The sequence below is a fragment of the Balaenoptera physalus genome, assembly GCF_965194825.1.
Source record: "Balaenoptera physalus genome assembly, chromosome: 3".
Taxonomy (NCBI): Eukaryota; Metazoa; Chordata; class Mammalia; order Artiodactyla; family Balaenopteridae; genus Balaenoptera; species Balaenoptera physalus.
This window is the reverse complement of record NC_138890.1, coordinates 1845867-1865931: the sequence shown is the minus strand read 5'-3', so window position 1 is coordinate 1865931 and position 20065 is coordinate 1845867. Positions and strand designations below refer to the sequence as shown.

Genomic DNA, 20065 nt, shown 5'->3' with positions numbered 1-20065 from the left:
AGCACCTTTCTCCCTTCTGAGAGTAATAAAGCTTTTATCCACATTATCTACCCCAGGGTAAAGAAAAAAACCCAAAGAAACCCAGCTTTCCCTGCAAATCCCCCATCAGGCCACTAGAGGTCAGTGTTTTGATTTTTAAAACCAGAAAAGAACTATTCCGTGGGACATCACAAAAAGAAGTATAGGAAGAGAGAGCCTCAAGGAGACCTGGGGTCAGACAGACCGTGGTTTATTAGAGAAAGAAGAGCAGGTGGAGCCCCTGTCTTTGGGGGAAGGCCTCGTGATGCCGGGTGACACTTACTAAGCCTGGGCAGTCACTGCTGTTCCTCAGGCGAGGGCGGCAGCCCTGCCAGATCAGGTGGAGTTTGACTCTCGCTGGGCCCTGGCAGCCACTCCATGGGTGACGGTTGCCTCTCCACAGGTGAGGGCTCCACCTCCATCGGCTGCTCGCTGGTGGATGATCCTCTCGCAGTTGGTGGCGGAGTTTCCATCAGAGCAGTGAGGTTCGAGTTGGAAACTGGCACCGTCCCCTCCTTGGGGGGCCCGGGCTCTTTTTGCCAGGTGTATGGCCAGTTCTTCCAGGACAGTTTCCGGATCTTCCAGAGGGATGTCTTCTCCTGCAAGTGTGCTGACTGGCTCTTCAAAGACAGCTGGCTTGAAGACAGCATCTGGCTCTCAGAAGATGTCATCTGGCTCTCCTCCGCTGATAGCGGTGTCTCCTTGGTTGGTGGCAGACTCTCGGGAGTATATGGCCACGGCTCATATGACAGTGACCTCTCCTGCCTCTTCGGCAGCTTCTCCTGGAGAGACCCGGACAGCCGGTTTTTGGTGAGAGAGTGCTGGCTCTCCTGATAAGGAGAGGACTGCCCATCTACAGGCACGGATGAGCTCACCTCAGAGGCAGGCTGCACATCCTCGGAGGACACCTTCCCCTGGTGCTGGCGCCTGTTCCTCCCCAGGAACGACATCTTCCTGGGGTACCAGGAGGACTCCCCCATGCTCGAGGGCAGTTCATCGGGTGGCCTCGTGTGATCAACCAGCATGTCGCTGTTGACCCCTGGTGACCTCCGCAGAATTGTGCCCTGCGTGATGAGGTCCGCATAGCCCTCCCGGTGGGAGAAGGCATAGCTGGAGCGCCGGGTCCGTGCCTCCCGGAGGACATGGGGTATGGGCTCCACGGTAATGATCTCCTCACTTGTGGTCTTCTCCTCCTCCTCCTACAGAGCAAAGGGGAAAGCAGGAGTCATCAGGCTCCCAAGCCATGTTGACTGCTTTCGGGTCACCTGCCCCTCCAGTGGGGGCCAATCAGAGCCCTTGGCCACCATTGATTGGCCAGGCTCTTTCCTACCCAAGTTGACCCAACTGGAGTCCTCCATGGGACCTGACTTTTTTCTTTTTCTTTTTTATCGGCCACACCGCGCAGCATGTGGAATCCTAGTTCCCCAGCTAGGGATCGAACCCGTGCCCCTTGCCATGGAAGTGCAGAGTTCTAACCACTGGACCCCCAGGGGAAGTCCCGTGGGACCTGACTTTGGACCAGCCCATCAGATTCCTTCCCTAGGACCTGACTTTGGATCAGCCAATCAGAGTCTGGGGCAGCCCTATGTCCAGCCTGTGTGGCTGAAGGTGGCAGGTTTGTGGCCATGTCCTAGTCCACCATTCCAGTCAATTCTGGGGCCCAGCCCAGCTGAGACCCATCCTTCTAGATTCTGATTCCATGAGCCAGTGAGTCCTCTCCTCCACCATTTTTCATTGTGGTAAAATACACATAACATAAAATGTACCATTTCAACCATTTTTAAGTGCACAGCTCAGTGGCATTAAGTCCATTCACATTGTCGTGCAACCATCCCCACCATCATCTCCAGAACTTTCTCATCTTCCCAAACTGAAGCTCTGTCCCCAAGAAACACTGACTCCCCACCCCTCCCCCAGGCCCTGGCCCCCACCATCTACTCCCTGTCTCTATGGATGTGACTCCTCTGGGGACCCCCTGTGAGTGGAATCAGACAGTATTTGTCCTTCTGTGTCTGGTTTATTTCACTGAGCATCATGTCCTCAAGGTTCATCCACATCGTAGTAGGTGTCAGAACCTCCTTCCTTTTTAAGACTAGTATTCTTCTGTATGTCTATATCACATTTTGTTTATCCATCATCTGCCGACGAACACTGGGGTTACTCCTAAGTCCCCCTTTCGCCTGCCCCATTTCCAAGTCACTCCTGTCACCTCGACCCCCAAGCCCTAGTTACTTCCTGGCGGAAGTCTGACAGCACCAGCACTGGCCTTTTGCGTGCTTCCACTGCTTCCTCCCCAGGAAGTGCGGCCTCCCCTCTGGGGCCCTGAGGCCTGTCCTTTGGGCCCCCTGGGGGCACTGGGCAGGTGTCTGGTCTCCATCCTTGTACCCCCAGCTCTGCGTCTCTGTCGAGTCCCCGGCTCCCAGCTCAGGCTCCAGCTGCTGGGGTCCCACATATGCGGTGGGTACCCCCGCCCCTCACCTTGGGCCCTGGCTTCTGGAGGGCTTGGTAAATGATGCGGAAGGCCAGCACGGGCAGGGTGTTCAGTGACACGTTCAGCAGGATCACCAGCAGGATGGGGGGCTGGGACAGCACGCTGAGGTCAGCGTCTGGTGACAGGGCAGGGTCATGAATGGCCTGGGGTGTAGCCACCCCAGGGCCTGCTTGGTGCCCCTCACCCCCCAACGCCCCATCTCCTTCCCCTCCCTTTACCCCAGGGATGCCTTTGTGAAAATTCCCAAAAGACACCGACATCCCCTGCACACACACACCCCCATCTGTATGGCCAAGGAGACCGAGGTTCAGAGAGGGTGCGCCGACTGGGGTCCCCCCCCACTGCCCCGTCCCTGCTGGGGGCTCACACAGAAATGGGAAGGTCTTGGGGGAGACTTTGAAGAGCCAGATGCTCTGGGTGAGCCAGGTCATGACCGCGTAGAAGCCGAGGCTGAAGAAAATGGCCAGCACAGACAGGACGGTCCAGTACTTGGTGATGAGGATGATCTAAACAGGGAGGGGGCGTTAAGGCAGGGGGGCCAGGAACCCCGGGGTGGCTCTCCGTGGGGAGGGTGGCGGCCCGGCCCCTGGGGCCCGTGAAGGGGCAGGTCACTGAGCGGGGAGACCTCAGTGCCTGTCTGAGGTCCCCGGGGGTGGGGTGGGCAGGCGGCCATGCCTACCTCCATGGTGATGGACAGCAGTCCCGACAGGGCCACGATCACCGCGAAAGACTGATAGTCACTGAAGCTGACAGGCCCAGCTGAGTCCCGGCTGATCCACAGGGTCATGAAGAAGTTGACCAGGGACGTGGCCGTGCCGTGGGCGATGGCTTGGAGAAAGACCCAGTAGTTGAAGAGCTCGTCCTTCTGGCCCGCCATATACAGCTCGGGCAACTCCAGGCTCCGCTCGGCGCTCACGTCCTGTTGAGTTTGCAGTGGGGAAGCCGGCTCTCTAGGGACCGGGTGGGGACGTCCCCCACCCCACCCCAGTCCCCCGGGAGGAGAAGGTGGGGCAGAGACAGGAGCGTCTACAGGGAAGCAGGAGGCAAGACATGCAGCTGCTCACCTGCTCGAAGAGCCCAATGTAGAGAACCGGGAGGGTGGTGTATAGCAGGTTGAAGAGCGCCAGGAACCAGCCTTCATACAGAGGCTGGGTGTGGGGTGGGGGAGAGGGGGAGAGGGGAGGGAGAATGAGGTGAGCCTTCAGAGCCAAATGGCCAGAAACAGAAACCAGCCTTTACCTGAGGAAACCCACCCAAGCTAGGTCGGCACCTGGAGAGGATTCCAGGTGACTTCGAAAGTCAAGTTGCAAGCAAGATTGGGGCTAAGATCAGCGCCACATTAAACGATAAAGACTGAAAGATAAAAGGCAGAGAGGGGCTTCCCTGGTGGCGCAGTGGTTAAGAATCTGCCTGCCAATGCAGGGGACACGGGTGAGAGCCCTGGTCTGGGAAGAACCCACATGCCGCGGAGCAACTAGGCCCGTGAGCCACAACTACTGAGCCTGCGCGTCTGGAGCCTGTGCTCCGCAACGGGAGAGGCCGTGACAGTGAGAGGCCCGTGCACCGCGATGAAGAGTGGCGCCCACTCGCCGCAACTGGAGAAAGCCCTCGCACAGAAACGAAGACCCAACACAGCCAAAACTAAATAAATAAATAAGTTATTAAAAAAAAAAAAAGGCAGAGAGAAAAAGCATGGTCTAATTCTTTTAAAGCAGCACCTTTGAGCCTGTTCTAAGTGGATGACTTCAATGAAAAGCTACAGGAGGGAAAACGGCTAGAGAGTGTGTTTTTAGATCATTTTCGACTTAGGAAATCACTGATGGGTAGGAGAGTTGGAAGAGACCTGACAGACAAATAGCCCAGCTCCCTTCCCGAATGCATGAATCCAGACTAGTTAAAAGAATATCAGTTTCACCACTTTATATGCATTCTGGGATTGAGCAAATAAGTAACGATCAAACTTTTGACCAGAATCAAGTTTCTCACCATTGGAGATAAGAGTCACAAAGCAGTAAAAGGAAAAGGCTAAGCTGAGCTTTGTTCTGTGGGTCAGGAATCAGAGGTATCGGTGTGAACTCACATACACAAAAATAGATAGATGGATAGGTGCAGATAGCGATATAGATTTGCATCTAAACATGGGTTAATATGTGTGCATTTCCTAGCTCTGTCTACTGAGAGGGTAATGGCATCCCAGTAGCAATGACCACACTAAGCACTTGGATCTTGGTGTCTAACTACCATTCTCTGGTGAAGAGAACCAGGGCTCCATATGGGAATGGCTCATTCCAGGGTTGGGGCACGGAAAAGACAAAATGGGCCTGGAACCTCTTGTAGCACCAGGAAGTGAGGATGTACTTGGAGAAGAGCAGGCACGTGACAAAGGGGCAAATCGGGGACAACTTGAGCAACAAAGCATAGAATAAAATAAACACCCACGAGTCCACACTGATGGGAATAAATAATTGAATAAATAAATAGGGGAGAAGGAACAGTTCTTCCCATGGAAGAATTCCAATTAACAAATACAGAAAGACTGGACACTGTCCCCTCTAAGATCAGGAACAAGACAAAGGTGCCTGCTTTCACCATGGCAATTCAACATTGCACTGGAAGTCCTAGCCAGAGCAATTAGTCAGGAAAAAGAAATAAAAAGTATCCAAATTGGAAAGGGAGAGGTAAAACTATCTCTGTTTGCAGAGGACAGGATCTATATGCAGAAAATCCCAAAGGATTCACAGGAAAGCTACTAGAGCCAATAAACAAATTCAACAAAGTGGAAGGGCACACAGATCAACACACACAAAAAACTGTTTCTATACACCAGCAATAAGCAATCTCAAAAGTGAATTAAGGAAACAATTCCATTTATAGCAGCATCTAAAAGAAGAAAATATCTAGAAATAAAAAGTAAAACAAAAATATATATATTTATGAGGGGTGCTGCTGTAAAGCTCTCTCTCTAATGCCTGGGCATTAGTGACGGGAAGCTCATTCCCTCTCACAGTCGTCTATCTTCAGACAATTTCCTTACACACAGGGGACATCACTGCCCTACAACTCCTCTAACGCTCTGGAGAGCACAGCTAGTGTTCACCATGATACTGTCGAGAGTCTTGAAGTTAGGGACCCAGCCCCCATAGTCTTATCCTCTCTCAAGTTCAAGCTCTCGTTCTCTCCCCTTGAAGGATGTACATTTGGAGCACCTGTCCTGCCCTTGCTCCAAAGCTCAAATTTGCCAAATATCCCTGAAAATGCTTGGCACTGAGCTGGGCATGGAACCATCCCTTCCCTTCATCTGGAATCTACACCTCTATGAATGCAGCCAAATAAAAGTCTGTGTTGCTCTGTGACTTCAGGCAAGTTCTGCCCCGTGAGGACCCCAGAGTCTGAGCCTGCCTGCTGCCTTCCTGGAGGCTGTGGGAAGGACACGACAATCCCAGAGCGCCCCCCCCTCGCCCCCCTCCCACCCCAAGAGGGGAGTTCCCTCCAGCGCACCTGGGCAGTGAAGCCGCTGTAGAAAGCGAACCAGATCTGGACCATCATGCTGGCCAGCGTCTTGTAGATAAAGTAGCGCAGGAACTTGCAGACGCGCATGTAGGACCAACGGCCATGCACCAGCAGCAGCCGCCGCAGGAAGCAGAACTGGGCCAGCACATAGTCGCTGTTCTGCACCGCCTGCATGCCCTCCTGACCCGCCAGCCCCACGCCAATATCCGCAGCTGCAGGGGCACACGCAGCCTGTCGGCCCTGGGCCCCTCAGCTACCACCCCCAACTGCTGCCGGCCGCCGGCCTCCCCCCGCGCTGCTGCCCGCCACCCACTCTTGATCATGCTGACGTCATTGGCCCCGTCCCCGATGGCCAGGGTCACCACGTCCTGGTATTTCTTGACCAGTGCCACGATCAAGGCCTTCTGCTTGGGCGTCACCCGGCAGCAGATGACCGCTTGGCACCGGGAGGCCAGCTCCACGAAGGCCCGCTCCCGTTGCACCTCGGCGCTCTCAAGGGCTTTGTAGCCCTTGTCCTGCGGTGCCAGCCCCGTGTTCCACAGCTGGATCCCAAGGACCCGCCACATCAGGGACAGGCGCCTGGCCTGCAGGAAGTCCGCCCTCTCCTCTCTGGGCTCCTCCTCATCCAAGCTCACGTTCTGGACCAGGGCCCGGGGCTCCTTGCGCAGGGAGAGCAGCAGCTGGTCCTGGCCCGCGGGGGACAGGGGGCGCGTCACTCAGCTGCACCCCTCCCCTCCAGGAACGCCCCGACTGGGCCCTCCTCCCGGCTGGACCTGACTGCGTCCCTCCCTTGCTCTCGCCCTGCTGAGAACCGTCTCTCGGTGTGACACTTCAGGCCCTTCGCCTTGGCTGGTCCAACACCACATCTGGGGGCCTTTTGGTGGAGGCCGTCCCCAGCCCCAGACCGCGGCTCCTCCCAACCCCCTCCCAGGTACCAGGGCCCTGCCGCCCGCCCTGGGCTGACACTGACCAGGAACTCCCCGTTAATGACCAAGGCCATTTTGACCTGCAGGGGGAGCTGTTTCTTCAGGTGGCCCTTCTTGCCACCCTGCAGGCTATTGTTGCTCTCCCAGTAGACCTCCAGGATCCGCCTGCAGGGGTCCAGCAGGGGCTCAGCCACACCAGCCACACAGGCTTCCTTCTACCCACTCTCCAGCTGTGCCTTGGTTTCCCCCTCTGGGAGCCCCCCACCAGGCAGAGGCTGAGGGCATTCTGCAGACCCCAGAGCCACGCCTGGGCCATGGGTGCCCTGCCCCCACCCTGACCCCCCCCAACACAGGCTCATCCACCCAACCACCCAACCCCCACTTCGTACACAATCTCCTTCTCCTCCAGAATGATCATGTTCTCCGAGAGCAGCTGGCAGGCAAAGCCGATGTTCACCGCTGTCTCTGCAAACCAGCCCAGCTCAGCCCCTCCACGGACCCCTGCCTGGGGGCCACGCCCACTCTGCACATCAGAGCAGCATGCCCCTCCCCCTGGCCACAGCAATTGGTTTGGAGGAGGGCATGTGACCAGACCAGCCAATGAGAGTCAGCCCTGAGACTTTGGTTGCAGCTCTGAGCAGAGGGGGCTCCATTCCACTCGCCTGGCTGGAGCTGGGCTGCCAGTGGGAGGTGGGTCTGGGGCCAGGGCCAAGGGATCGTTAGACATATCATGCTTAGGGCCTCAGGGCACTTCTAGGAACCCACAAAAATGAATTAATTTGTTTAAAAAAAATAAAGAAGCGGGAAAAAAATGAATATAAAAATCCAGCCTGGATATTTGTCTTTACACCAGCACAGCTGTTAAACGTCATTCTAAATATTTTGTGTGTACGTGCCTCCTGCCCACAGAAGTTCTACTGCAGCCCTGCGGGCACCCATGCCCAGTGGGTCCCCAAAGAAGCTTCAGCAGGGTGGAGTCAGAGCTCCACGGCCACAGGACCTGAGGCTCCATTCCAGCTTGGCTCCTGGGTGGCTGGGCAACCTCGGCAGGTGCCCATGCTCTCTGAGCCCCGCTGGGCCATCTGTGAGGCAGGGGTAATGAGGGCCCCACTGCATGGCGCTGCCAGGGGGCCAAACCCCAAGGGGACGCTCAGCATGGCAGCGGCCCACCCGAGGGAGGCGCCCAGGGGACCCCAGTCCATTGTTCCCGGTCCTCCCTTCCCAGGGACAAGGTGGAGGGCAATGCTGAACTCAGACAAGAGGGATGGGCCGACAGTGGTGCCTGGGCAGGGGTGAGCTCTCCCCGCGCCTCCCTTCTCCCCATGTTGGGGGTGGCCGCCCTGGGACCCACCTTGCTTGTCCCCTGTGAGAACCCACACTTTGATGTTCCCCTGCTTGAGACACTTGATGGTGTCGAGGACACCGTCCTGGAGCCTGTCCTCGATGGCTGTGGCTCCCAGCAGCTGGAGGTGGGCGTGGGGACAGACTGAGCAGGGACCCAGCTCCCTGGTGGGGCTGAGGGGCTGGAGCTGGGGTGCGGGCGCCCCTCCCCCTGAGCTCCACCCACCTGGAGGTTCTGCTCCATCTCCTCATACACCTGGTGCAGGGCGTGGGCACGGTTCTGCAGCAGGACGCTGGCTTCCTGGTGCCGCTGGCGCCACTCTTCGTACATGTCTTCGTCCACCTCCTTGCAGGCCACGCACAGTGTCCGCAGGGTCTGCTCGGCGAAGGACTGGGCCCCGGGTGGGCAGGTGGCGCTGCCACCCCCGCCAACCCCTGCCCCCTCACCCGGGCACCCCTCCAGCCCTCTCTCTCTGCCTGGTGTCACCCAACCTACCCGCCACCCACAGTCTGCCTTCCCGGGCAGGGGGAGCTGGGACCACGTGCCGCCCCTGCTCCACACCCGCTCTGTCTCAGCCCGCACCCCACCCCCCTGAAGATGCCCAGCTCTGTTTTGCCCCCAGACCTCGAACCTGCCATTCCCCCTGCTTTGTGAGGCAAATTCTAACTATTCTGCAAGACACTCGGTGCAGCCCTGCCAGAACCCTCTGCCGTCAGGGCTCCCCCAGACCCAGACCCCTCCCTCTGCCTCATTTTTCAAGGAGCTGAGGCCTCTGGGGTGGGTGGAACCGGAAGGATCCTGGGGACTCTGTCTCTAGACCCCAGGGAAGACCCAGAGCTCGCTTGTCCCAGGGGGTCCCATCGTGACTCCTTCCTTCCCTCCTACGCCCCAACCCTCCCCCAGGCTTTTTGCTTGTTGCCCCGGGTCTTGCTTCTGTTCCTGACTGGAGGTGGGCTTGAGCGGCCGAGCTTGGACAGGTCAGGAGCTCCAGACAGGCCTGTGCTCCTCTCGTGCCTCAGTTTCCCCATCCGCTCCATAGGCGGTTAAGCCAAGCCGTCTTGCTGAGCTCCTGGGCTCTGGGTCATGGTTCTGACTGCACTTCCTCAGTTCTGGGTCACAAACCAGATGCCTGCTCCCCACCCCCCCACCCCCGGCAGAGGTAGAACAGGGCAGTCTGGGAGGCCCCCGTGTGGAGGGACACAGGACATTTCTTTGCACAAACAGCCCCGCTGGCCCCTGTGCTGGGTGAGGCTGGGGACCTGCAGGGTCAGGGCTGGGCCAGCACGACAGGACAGCCCCATGTCAGGGTTGGCGCGGGAACAGCTCCCTGGAGGTGGGGACCTAAGGCTGAACCTTGAGGACCAAAGGATACTAACTGAGCGCCAGAGTGGAGGAAGGCATTCCTAGCAGAGGGAATAGCATGTGCAAAGGTCCTGAGGCAACACCTGAGCATGGAGGAAACTGCAAGCCAGAAACTGGGGTTCCGGGGAACACCTCGAGAGCAAGGAGGGGCCAGGCTAGACAGGACAGCAGAACACAGAAAGACACAGCCTGGAAAGCTGGGCCAAGGCGTTTGGGCTTCACCCACGGAGACAAAAGTTTTGGGGCAGAGAAGGCTGAGCATGTCCTGAAACCTAGGCCTGGCTGGGGTAGGGGGGTAGCAACCAGAGCAAAAGCCCAACCACAGGGTGTCCTTGTGTGACTGAGAAAAAGATGTTCCCTTTGGGCAGGTGCAGCTTGGAGTTTGGCTCCCTCTCCAGCGTGTGTGTGTGTGTGTGTGTGTGTGTGTGTGTGTGTGTGTGTGTTGGGCAGAACAGTGCACAACCTGATCAACTGTACATGGCCGCCCTGGGTACCTGAGGCCATTTCTCTGCACACTCTCCTTTCCTGCCCTTCTCCTCCTGTCCCTGTGCCCTTGACCCTGCCCCTCCACCCTCCCTTCCCACAGGGACTCACGGCCAAGGCCTCCTCCGTGGTCCGCTCCATCAGGCCTTTCTTCTGCAGGCGCTCATAGATGACCGTGTCAGCCCCTTTGGTGTAGAGGTAGATGGAGCCCTCGGGGTTGCGGACTGTGGAGGAAGAGCCCTGGCTGCCCACACACGCTCCCCTCCCCGCCTCCCCCCACCCCACCTGGAGCCACGGGGGCTCACCCAGCACAGACATCCGCTTGCGCACGCTGTTGAAGTCCATCATGGCCAGGACCTGGTACACCCGCTCCTCTCCCAGCTCCATCACAGTGATGCTGTTCTGCGTGCGTGCCAGGAACACGTAGCCGAAATTCCGGGCCGCCGTGACCAGCGCCTCCTCGTCTGGGGAAGCTGCCTGGTACAACAGCTGGTCTGGCCCGGGAAGGGGGTGGGGTGGAGGAGGGGGAGGGGGCTGAGAGCCTGCCCTCCATCAGTGACCCACCACCCACCCATCTGCGCGGCCTTAGCACAGGGAGAAAATGGACACAGGAGGTGCCCGTCAGGTATTTGCGGGATGACGGTCTCTTGCGCCGGCACAACCTCTAAGCTTGGCTCCCAATGTCCATGACCTCCTCCTCCCTGCGCGATGACAGGCCCGGACACTCTCTGCGGAAAAGGTTGGGGCTCGGGCCAGGGGCCTGCGCACCCTCTAACCCGGCTGAGAGGGCCCCGGGAGTTGGGCGGGAGAGTGTCTCAGGAGGTCAGGGCGGAGGCAGCCCGGGGGCAGGCTCACTGTTCTTCTTCTGCACCATCACCGTGTGGCAGATGGCCAGGACGCGCCAGAACTCGCGCACCCTCGGGTCCTGGTTGGCCCGCACAGCCTGCAGGAGCTCCGCGTTGCGGAAGTGCAGCTTCCCGTCGGCAAACTTGTTCCAGAGGTAGGGGTCCTCCTGGGGGGCAGTGGGGGGACAGGCCAGCCCTGGGTGGGTCCCTGTCCGTGCCCCCACCATCTGGGGCTTCAGGGCGGCCGGGCTCACCTTGAGTAGGGTGTCCTCTTCCTCTGAGCCTGGGGAAAGACCCTGCTTCAGGCCTCAGCTCCCGGGCCCTGCATGGGGTCCCACAGCGTCCCCTCCCCGGTCTGAGCCTCCTGGGGACGCCGGATGCAGCTGGACCAGCCAGGCCTGCGCTCTGGACCCAACGCCCCAAGCAGCCAAAGGCCCCAGCCTCAGCTTCTGCCCGGAGGAGGCAAAGGATGCAGCCCCGTGTCCCAGGGGCCCTGGGAGGGCGTCCCAGAGTGGGGCTCAGCCCTGTGGAACATGTTTTAGTTTGACTTCCTCATGGTGTCTTTTTTTTTCTTTTTTTTTTTTCCTCCCCTGCCATGCTGTGCAGCATGCGGGATCTTAGTTCCCCGACCAGGGATCGAACCTGTGCCCCCTGCAGTGGAAGTGCAGAGTCTTAACCACTGGACCATCAGGGATGTCCCTGGTGTCCTTTTAAAATTTGGACTTGGCTACCTGCTTTGAAAAATCGGGTGATTTCACATGAAAACCCGGGTCCGAAGCACTTCTAGAATCATCAGAGGACCCAGCCTGGGGTTGGTGCCGCTCAGCACAGGCCCCAGTGCCCCCCATCACCCCAAGAGCCTGGCTGAGGGTCAGGTGGCATCTACCCGAGCGCGTGGGCCCAGGTCTATTTGTCATGCTGGCGACTGCCCAGTGGGGTCCTCTGTGGCTCCCGGTCTACACCGTGTCCGCTAGTTATAAACTAGACTCCCCCTGCACCAGTTTCTGTGTGGCCTGCGAAGCTAAGAATGTTCTTCGCATTTCTAGATAGTTGGGAGAAAATTGAAAGAGGAATATTATCTTATCTGACACGTGGAAATGCTATGAAATTCAAAATTTGTCGTCCCTGCCAGAGGCGGCTGCTTTCCCAGGACAGAGAGGGGGCTGTCCCAGCGGCCAAAGATACTGACTTGTCCTGGGTCCTTTACAGGAATAGCTTGCCGACCCCCAAGTGAGAAGCCCTTTGGCAACGGTTCTGGGGCACCAATCTGGGTGGGATGCTGGGTGCGGGCAGCACCCACGGAGGTCTCAGGACGGGGGCGGCCCCGTGTGGCGGGTCCCAGTGGCGGCGGCGGAGGGCTGGTGGGCCGGGGAAGGCGGCCGGGCGGGGCGGGGCCCCACCGTAGATAACGCCGTTGATGCAGCACTTCTTGAAGGTCATGACGTTCTGTGTGAGCGTTCCCGTCTTGTCGGAGAAGATGTACTCCACCTGGCCCAGCAGGTCGTTGAGGCTGGTGCTTCGCGCTTTGGCGGGCAAGTCCTGGGGCTCGTAGTACATGCGCTCATCCCAGTTGATGAAGATGCTGTTCCCCAGGTGGATGAACTCGGCCCTGCGGACCCAAGCGCGCGTGCACACGCGCGCACGCGGGGTCACTGCCCAGCCCGCGGGCCGGCTCGCCCTCCTGCCCCTCCCTCCCGGCTCAGCAGAGGGCGGGGCGCGGCGGCCCCGGGGCTCACAGGATGAACATGGCCATGGGCACCATGACGCTGAGCAGGACGAGGAAGCCCCAGAAGATGAAGAAGGTCTGGGTGGCCTCGCTGCGCACGTGCTGGGCAGACACGTAGTGGTGCTTGGCCTTGAACTCCCTCACCTTGTACCGGAAGCCCAAGGTCAGGACCGCGGAGATTACCACCATGGACAGAAAGATCTGCGCGGCGGATGGGGGGGGGGGCGTTGGGGCGCAGCGTGAGGGGGCCCGGGCGGCAACGAGACACCCCGGGGACGCGCCCACGCGGACACGCGCGCGCTCAGTGTGAACGAACAAGCACAGAGAGGGGATGCCCCCCCGCCGGGCTTCGCGGCTGCTATTTTTTAAATTATTATTTCGATAACTTTTAAAAAGGTAAAGCTGGTTAGGCAAAAAATTAAGGATTGTTAAACGTCCGTGGAGGATAGGTGAGCATTTTATTATCTCCTGTGGGTTTGGAAAACGTCAGGATCAAATATTATTTTATAAAAACTTTTTTTTTTTTTTTTCCCCAAACGGTCATTTTAAGAAAACATTCTCTGGCCCGAAGACCTGTCCGTAGGATCAGGCTGCATATTTGGCAGAGGAGGGAAACTGAGGCCTGGAAGATGACAGCCGGGGCTTCTGTATATGGGGTAGGGCCCTCTCCTTCCCCTCCTCCGTGTCCCCCCACCCAGGGCAGGGGCTCTGGGAAGCTCACCAGGACCACCAGTCTGTTCATCAGATGGTCTATCTTGGTTCTCTTCAGATGGATCTTGCCACAGTTCTTCATGATCTTTGTGTCAAAACCTGCAAGGTTTCCATCCATCCATCCATCTGTCCATGCATCCATCTGTCCATGCATCCATCTGTCCATCCATCCATCCATTTATCCATCCACTCTTCCATCTACTCGCCCATCCACCCGTCCTACATCCCTCTTGGGTGGAGGTTGGGTCATCCCCCCACCCAACCATCCACCTGCCCAGCCACCCATCCTTCCGTCTACTACAAGCACCCCATTTTTCCCAGTCAAAACAAAGGTGCCGGCTCAACTTGTCCATTTCCACAGTTTCAGAACTGAGCGTGCGGAGAAAGCACGCCAGGAGCCCCTCATCACACAGCAGCAGACACGCAGCGGCCACGCCTGGCCATGTGACTTCTTGCCACTGACTTCAGGGTTCTCACCCACCCACCCCTGACCTGGACGGCGCACGCCCCGGGGTCCCCGGAGTGGCTGTACCGGCGTAGATGACCAGTCCATAGCAGGTGTCCGTGTTCCGGATCTTGCAGCCGCGCAGGAGGGTGTTGCCGCTATCCAGGGGGTATTTCTTGCCCTTCCACTCCAGGCACCCCACAAAGTGGTGCATCCGGCTGTTGGGTTCCTCACACACCACTCTGCCTGGGGGCGAGCCAGCGGTCAGGGGGTCTCGGGCATAGCTGGGCTCAGCCACCCCTCTCCAATGTGGGGTCGGGGGGGACTCAGGGAATGTTCCTGTCATCCTCCGGCCGGGGCCACCCTCACAGGCCCTGCCCTGCCCCAAACCTGACCTGCTGACACCCCCACCCCCACCACACGGCCTCCTCCTGGATGCTCCAAAGCTGGCCATTCCCGGCCTCAGGACCTTTGTGTGTCCTATCCCCTGTGGTTGCACTCATACCTCCTCAGGGAAGCTCTCCTTGATCCTCCAGCCAGATCAGGTACCTCCCCCGATTAAGCCCCCTCCTCGTGGTTACAATCCTGGGATGTCACCAGATATTAATGTCTGTGAGGTTCCTGAGTGCAGGCGCCAGCCTTGTCTCGGTTGAGCTGGGGACCCCAGGGCCCAGCCCAGCACCTGGCACACAGTAAGTGCTCAATAAATGTGTGAGGCGGGAAGGAAGGAAGGGATGCCCCCATCCAGCACCCTAAACCACAGGGGCCAAATGCAGGGTACAGCGTAGAGTTCCCCAGCAGGCGGTAGGGGAGGGCCTTTCCCCCATCACCCTGAGAAAGTGCTACCACCGGCCTCACTCGCGTTTGACAAAACCCACCCAGGATGCAAAGGCTGGCCCCTGGCAGCATCTGGCGGGGTAGGGGCTGGGACCCCAGAAGGGAGTCGGCTGGGGGCCATGGGGCTGCTCCTGAATGACCCTCACCTGCTCCACCCCTTCCTTCTCAGGGTGCAGAGCCTGAGTTTGTCCTGAACGTAGAAATGAAAGCTGTCTGGGTGGGTGGGGAAGGGCAAAGGACTACGGAGGAGCCACAGGGCAAGCCCACGCCACTCGCCACCCATCTGCACCTCGGTCCCCTTCTCTGGCAAATGGGGCCACGCCTTGCAGGAATTCTGGGGCAGCTGGGCCAGGTCGGGACCCAGAGAGAGCCATCGGGATGGGAAGGCCTTTCCCCAGATTCATGAGCAGACATGCAACCAGTGTTTGGATGTTGGGAGCAGAGGGGCTGTGGTTGGAGAGAAGGGTCCTGGTCTGCTCCAGAACCAATTAGAGTAACTTGCCTCTGCAACATGACAGGGGAATAATGATAAAAATGACAATCATTTTTAAAATGTATCCCCTCGCTGGGTCCTGGCAAACAGTAACTGGATCCCTAGTGTGAAACGGTGTGAAATGTCATACTTTCCTGGTGGAAAATAAGAAACTTGGAGGTGGAGGATGGTTCCCTGTTCCCATGGGCCTCTCCCACCATGCAGGTGAATTGCTAGCCAGTGTACACAGGCTGTCTTTTTTCTTTTTCCTGGCCATGCCACGCAGCTTGCGGGATCTTAGTTCCCCGACCAGGGATTGAACCCGGGCCCGGGCACTGAAAGCGCCAAGTCCTAACCACTGGACCACCAGGGAATTCCCACAGGCTGCCTTTTTGCATAAACAACCGAAAGCGTTTGCTTTGAAGTGTGCTAAAAATAAAATGTATCACTTGATAAAACGCCCAGCACATTTCGTAATAACAACAGAAAATGCCTCCACTGTTGCATCAATTTAAGGGATTTGATTATGGGCCTGGAATAACCCCGTCTCTTAAAAGCTATCCCAATCCCAATGGTCTGGGCATAAACGAGACAAGGGAAAACGCAGGAGAACTGGCTGTGCCCATCTGGAGGCCAGAAGCCACCCAACACACCCCACTGCACCCCATTACCATCCGCCACCCCAGCAAGTGGGAAACCTGTGCTCCCACCGCTCAGGGGGGCAGACAGGGCCCAGAGCGGGTGGATGGCTCTGCCAGCTCCCACCTTGGAAGGACGCCATCTTCCTTATACTGGTCAGCTCGTGGTGGGTGATCGTCGGGGCCTGCCTGAACTTCAAGTTGGTCTCCCTGGTGACGGGAAGTGGAGTGAGGTGAAAGGTGGGGACAGACAGTGCCCGGGCAAGTCGTCCCCAGCCTCCTTCCAGAGCCCCTCCAGCATTTTCCCCGAGCACCCATTGTGCACCAGCTGCCAAGCACAAGGCTGAGGCCCAGAGAGGGAGAGGGCCTTGCCCAAGGTCACACAGCGCGTTTGCCAACGGGCTGAGGCCAAACCCTAGGCCTTTTTGCTTTGGCACCTGGCACCCAGTGGGGCTTCCAGAAATACTGGTGCATCTTATTGCCCCTGCTGGTTCGCAGGCGCCCCCCCCATCCATGCTCCCAGGGCAAAGGACCACAATATCCAAGTGGGCTGGGAAAGCAGCCCCCAGGCCCTTGAAAGCCCTAGTGATGACCTGGTCTCACCCGTCGATGTCAGCCGTCTCTACGTAGCACAAGCTGCTGGGCTCCGTGCTGGCCAGCAAGACCAAGTCGGCCTGGGGTGGGGAGCGGGGTGGGAGGAGACGGTGTTGCACGGGGCGGGGGGTGGGGGGGTAGGAAGACAGGTGGGGGGCGGCCGTGACCCCTGGAGCCCGCCAGCTCACCGGGACGATGCTGTCTTTGTGCAGACAGACCACGTCTCCTACACACAGATTCTTCCACTTTCTCCACAGGAAGCTGCGTGGGTGCGGGCGGCAGGGGTCAAGGCGGGGGAGGGGGGTCCTCCCAGCCCCCACCCACCTGCCCTGGGGGCTCAGCCTTGACCGCCCCCTCCTCCCAGGTTCCAAGCCCCTTCAGACCTTCCCGCCCTCCCCTTGGGCAGAACGCTCAGCTCCACGGGGGTGAACACTTGGGTCTTCAGCCTCTGCCCCTTCACAGGGCCCACCCCAGGCCTGGTAGACAGCAGGCGCCTAATAAGTGCTGGTCTGGGTTGCCCCCCCACCCCCACCCCGCCGTCAGACCCAACCGGGACGTCCGGGAGCATGGAAGGTGCTGGACCATCTTGCGGGCACCCCTCCCTGGGTGTCCATCCATCCCCCTCTGTGCTGGGGTGCCCCCGCCCGGGGATGGACCCTGTGCCCGGCTGCCACGGCCTCACCTCTTCCCCATCAGGATCTGGCATGGCCTGTTGTTGACGTTCCTGTCGCTCCTGTGTCGCCCCTGGGCCGACAGGGACGTAGGTCAGAGCGATGGCGCTGCTCCCCACGCCGCCCAGGTGACTGTACAGACTCAGGTGCCCCACTAGCAAGCCCACACCCTGCTGTGTCCGTCCAGCGACCCTGCCCTCAGGAGGGCGGGGGCAGCGGCAGAAGGAGGGCAGTTTCCTGCCTCTGCCGCCCACGTTGACACCAAGGTAACCTCATCGGCCCCTGCCCCTCGTGGCCACAAGGCACGATGGACGCTGCAGCCCACCGGGGCTGCCCGGGCCGACCTTCCTCCCGCCGTGCCCAGGAGTCCTGAGGCCCCGCCTGCCCCCGCCCCACTCACAATGTCATCCACCAGGTCTCGGGTGGCCCGGATGGTGAGGAGGCCGACAAGCGGGGCGAACAGAGTGAACCAGGGCAGCGTGGAGATCTCGGGGATGCCCTGACACAGGAGTGGGGGGAGTCACGCTGGCCCACCGTCCTGGGTGCCCCTGCCCTGCCCCCGCCCACACGCCCAGCAGCCCAACCCGGCATCGTGTGTTCCGACCTCAGTCCCTCTCCCTACCCAGACCTCCTCCCCAGCAATGCCTTCTCCTCTCCCCTCCACGCCCCGCTCCTATGTTCTCTCCTCCAGGAAGCCTTCCCAACCCCAAGCTTGTTCCCTCCTCAGGGCCTTGGCTCTCTCTGGCTCCCCTCCCTGTAACCCTCAGGTCTGAGCTCCGAGTGGCCCCTAGACCAGTCTCGGGGGGGGGGGTCCCTGTCCCCATCACTGGTCCCCACCATGTGGTTTAATGACAGTCCCCTCCCACACTCCCTGGGCCACCTGAAGACAGGTGTTAGGGCCACTGCTGGGTCCCCAGTACCCACAATAGGACCTGCACACAGTAGGTGCTCAATAAAAGTTTATCGGATCAACGGATAAAAGCAGTGTCTCATTTCACTCAGAACAGAATGAGAAACTGGGTGCGGTTGGGGTGCTCTGGAAACTGCCCATCCCTCACCCATCTCCACCCATGACCGGCCTGATGCCAGGAAGTGACCCGGCGGGTCCCAAGAACCTGATCCTTCCTCCTGGCCCTCTGGGATCAGCTCAGCCTGCTGGGGCCAAACGGGTCAGGAGGCCTCCTCAGACCTGGAGGGGCCACCCATGCACCCTCGGCATCCAACATATATTGAGCGCCTCCTGTGTGCCAGGCCCTGGGCTGGGCAGTGGGGACCCAGCCATGAGGGTGCTCCCAGTGTGAGGGGGGCCGGACACTGACCCACCAGCCACACAGACAAACACGGGGTAGGACCACCCTGGGTCTACAGAGCCACGTGGGAAGGTGGGAAGGGAGGGCTTCCTGGAGGAGGTGGCTTGAGCAGGTAGAAGGAGTGGAGTGGGCACAGGCGCTGACCCCTGGGGCTGCCCCACCCGCCCCACCTGGAGGATGATGATGAGAAGGAAGTAGAGGTTGGACATGCGGTGGAACTGCTCGTACAGGTTCAAGGGCAGGAAGGAGAAGACGTTGTACTTGGCCGTGTGGATGACGTTCCTCTGGGACGAGAGCCGGCAGCCGGCATGGGGGCGCTGCCCAGGAGGGCCCAGGTTCCCACCCAGCCCCACCCGGCCTCCCCCTTCCCTCGGGCCACGACCAGCGTGGGTGCAGACCCAGTGAGCCAAGCTGTGACCCCAGGACTCCCCGCGTGAGACGCAGGCAGGGGGTTTCTGGTAGAGCCCGATGGACACGCTGTACCGTGAAGGTTTCCTAGTAACTTATTTAGGGCGGAGGAGACACGCGAAGCGCCAGCACCGGACCCCACAACTCGGCGAGGGCGGCGCTACGGTCCTCAGGACTAAGTGGACTGACCCAGCGTGCAGAGCTTGGGTGGCAGGTCCCGAAGGCCCGTGGGGGTGGGGTGGGGGTGGGGACGGGGGAGGCCTGTGCCGTGGGGGGCTGGGCCTGCCCACCTTGTACTTCTTCCTCTGCCAGCACAGGAAGACCTTCTCCTTGAACTGGTTGTTGTAGGACCGGTTGTTGGCTTGCACCTCCCAGGTGAACTCTGAGGCCCGAGAGGACAAACACGGGCTAACGACACCCCGGAGGAAGGCTAAGGGGCCCCCCCGGGGATCCAGCCGGTAAACAGATGAGAGGGCCCACGCGGCCCCTGCACAACAGTAGGCGCTCGGGGAGCCCAGGTGGATCTGAGCATCCGGCTCCCCTTGAGCCAATCCCTAGGCCCTGGGAGACCCACTCACGCACAGTCCTTCTACAGAGGGGTAAACTGAGGCCCAGGGACGGGCGCCGAGGTGTCCGAGGCTCCACTCCCTGCCCAGATAGTTCTGGGCTCACAGGCCCACAAATCCTGAGTCCACCTTTCAGTGATAGGGTTTTGAACTCTTTGTAACCCACTGAGAACCCCGCGCTGGGCCTCCCGTCTCCCCACTTCAGTCACTGCACTCTAACGCCCCTTGTAGGGGTCCCCCTGGCACCCCCTCACTCTACCCCCAGCCCTGCACCCGCTCTTGGCCAGACACGCACCTGAGTTCTTCTCCTCCTCAAGGTCTTCTCGGTACGCGAGGCTGCCCATGCTGGTGGGGCTGTCGAGGAGAGGGGCCTGAGGTCACACTGGCGGCCGGACAGTGCCCACCACTCCACCTTCTTTGATGTCACTTCCCACATCCATCTGCTGTCCCCTCCCCAGGCTCTGGAGGTCCAGTCACCAGCTGTGAGTCCTTCCCCGTTACAGCCGGTCACCCGGCCGCTGCTCCCCACCCCCACGGCCCCCCATGGCCCCCCATGGTCGGCCCCCATCACCTCTCCGGGGCCGATCGCACGCACATCCTCCCGGGCCCCCCTGCTGCCCCTCCTGCCCCAATCCCCACACGGCACACGATGCCCAGCCTGGTCAGGTGCTCAGTCAGTTTGTTGACAGACTAAATGGGGCCTCAGGGCT

At 59.6% G+C, this 20065-nt stretch overlaps 1 protein-coding gene across 1 annotated transcript; it reads right to left on the bottom strand.

Annotated features, from left to right (window-relative positions):
• Positions 1 to 213: 213 nt before the first annotated feature.
• ATP8B3 (ATPase phospholipid transporting 8B3) lies at positions 214 to 19833 on the bottom strand. Its single transcript, XM_082455281.1, has 26 exons — positions 19651 to 19833; positions 19080 to 19171; positions 18552 to 18665; positions 17472 to 17570; positions 17083 to 17144; positions 16589 to 16661; positions 16410 to 16480; positions 15934 to 16016; positions 13947 to 14105; positions 13425 to 13513; positions 12714 to 12904; positions 12378 to 12586; positions 10988 to 11260; positions 10438 to 10626; positions 10244 to 10356; positions 8513 to 8677; positions 8297 to 8408; positions 7335 to 7410; positions 6990 to 7110; positions 6333 to 6705; positions 6008 to 6231; positions 3574 to 3657; positions 3189 to 3428; positions 2877 to 3015; positions 2497 to 2624; positions 214 to 1217 (listed from the first exon to the last, which is right to left on the bottom strand). Exons 1-26 carry the CDS (start codon positions 19697 to 19699, stop codon positions 315 to 317), a joined length of 4431 nt encoding a protein of 1476 aa, XP_082311407.1. The 5' UTR covers positions 19700 to 19833; the 3' UTR covers positions 214 to 314.
• Between the last annotated feature and the right edge of the window lie 232 nt (positions 19834 to 20065).

Excerpts from the sequence above, each read along its gene's own strand:
- ATP8B3 (XM_082455281.1), bottom strand. The coding sequence starts at position 19,699 with ATGGGCAGCCTCGCGTACCGAGAAGACCTTGAGGAGGAGAAGAACTCA. Across the intron at positions 11,261-12,377 it reads CATCAACGGCGTTATCTACG|GCTCAGAGGAAGAGGACACC; the intron begins GTGGGGCCCCGC and ends GTCTTTCCCCAG. Across the intron at positions 3,016-3,188 it reads TGCTGTCCATCACCATGGAG|ATCATCCTCATCACCAAGTA; the intron begins GTAGGCATGGCC and ends CTCCCTGTTTAG.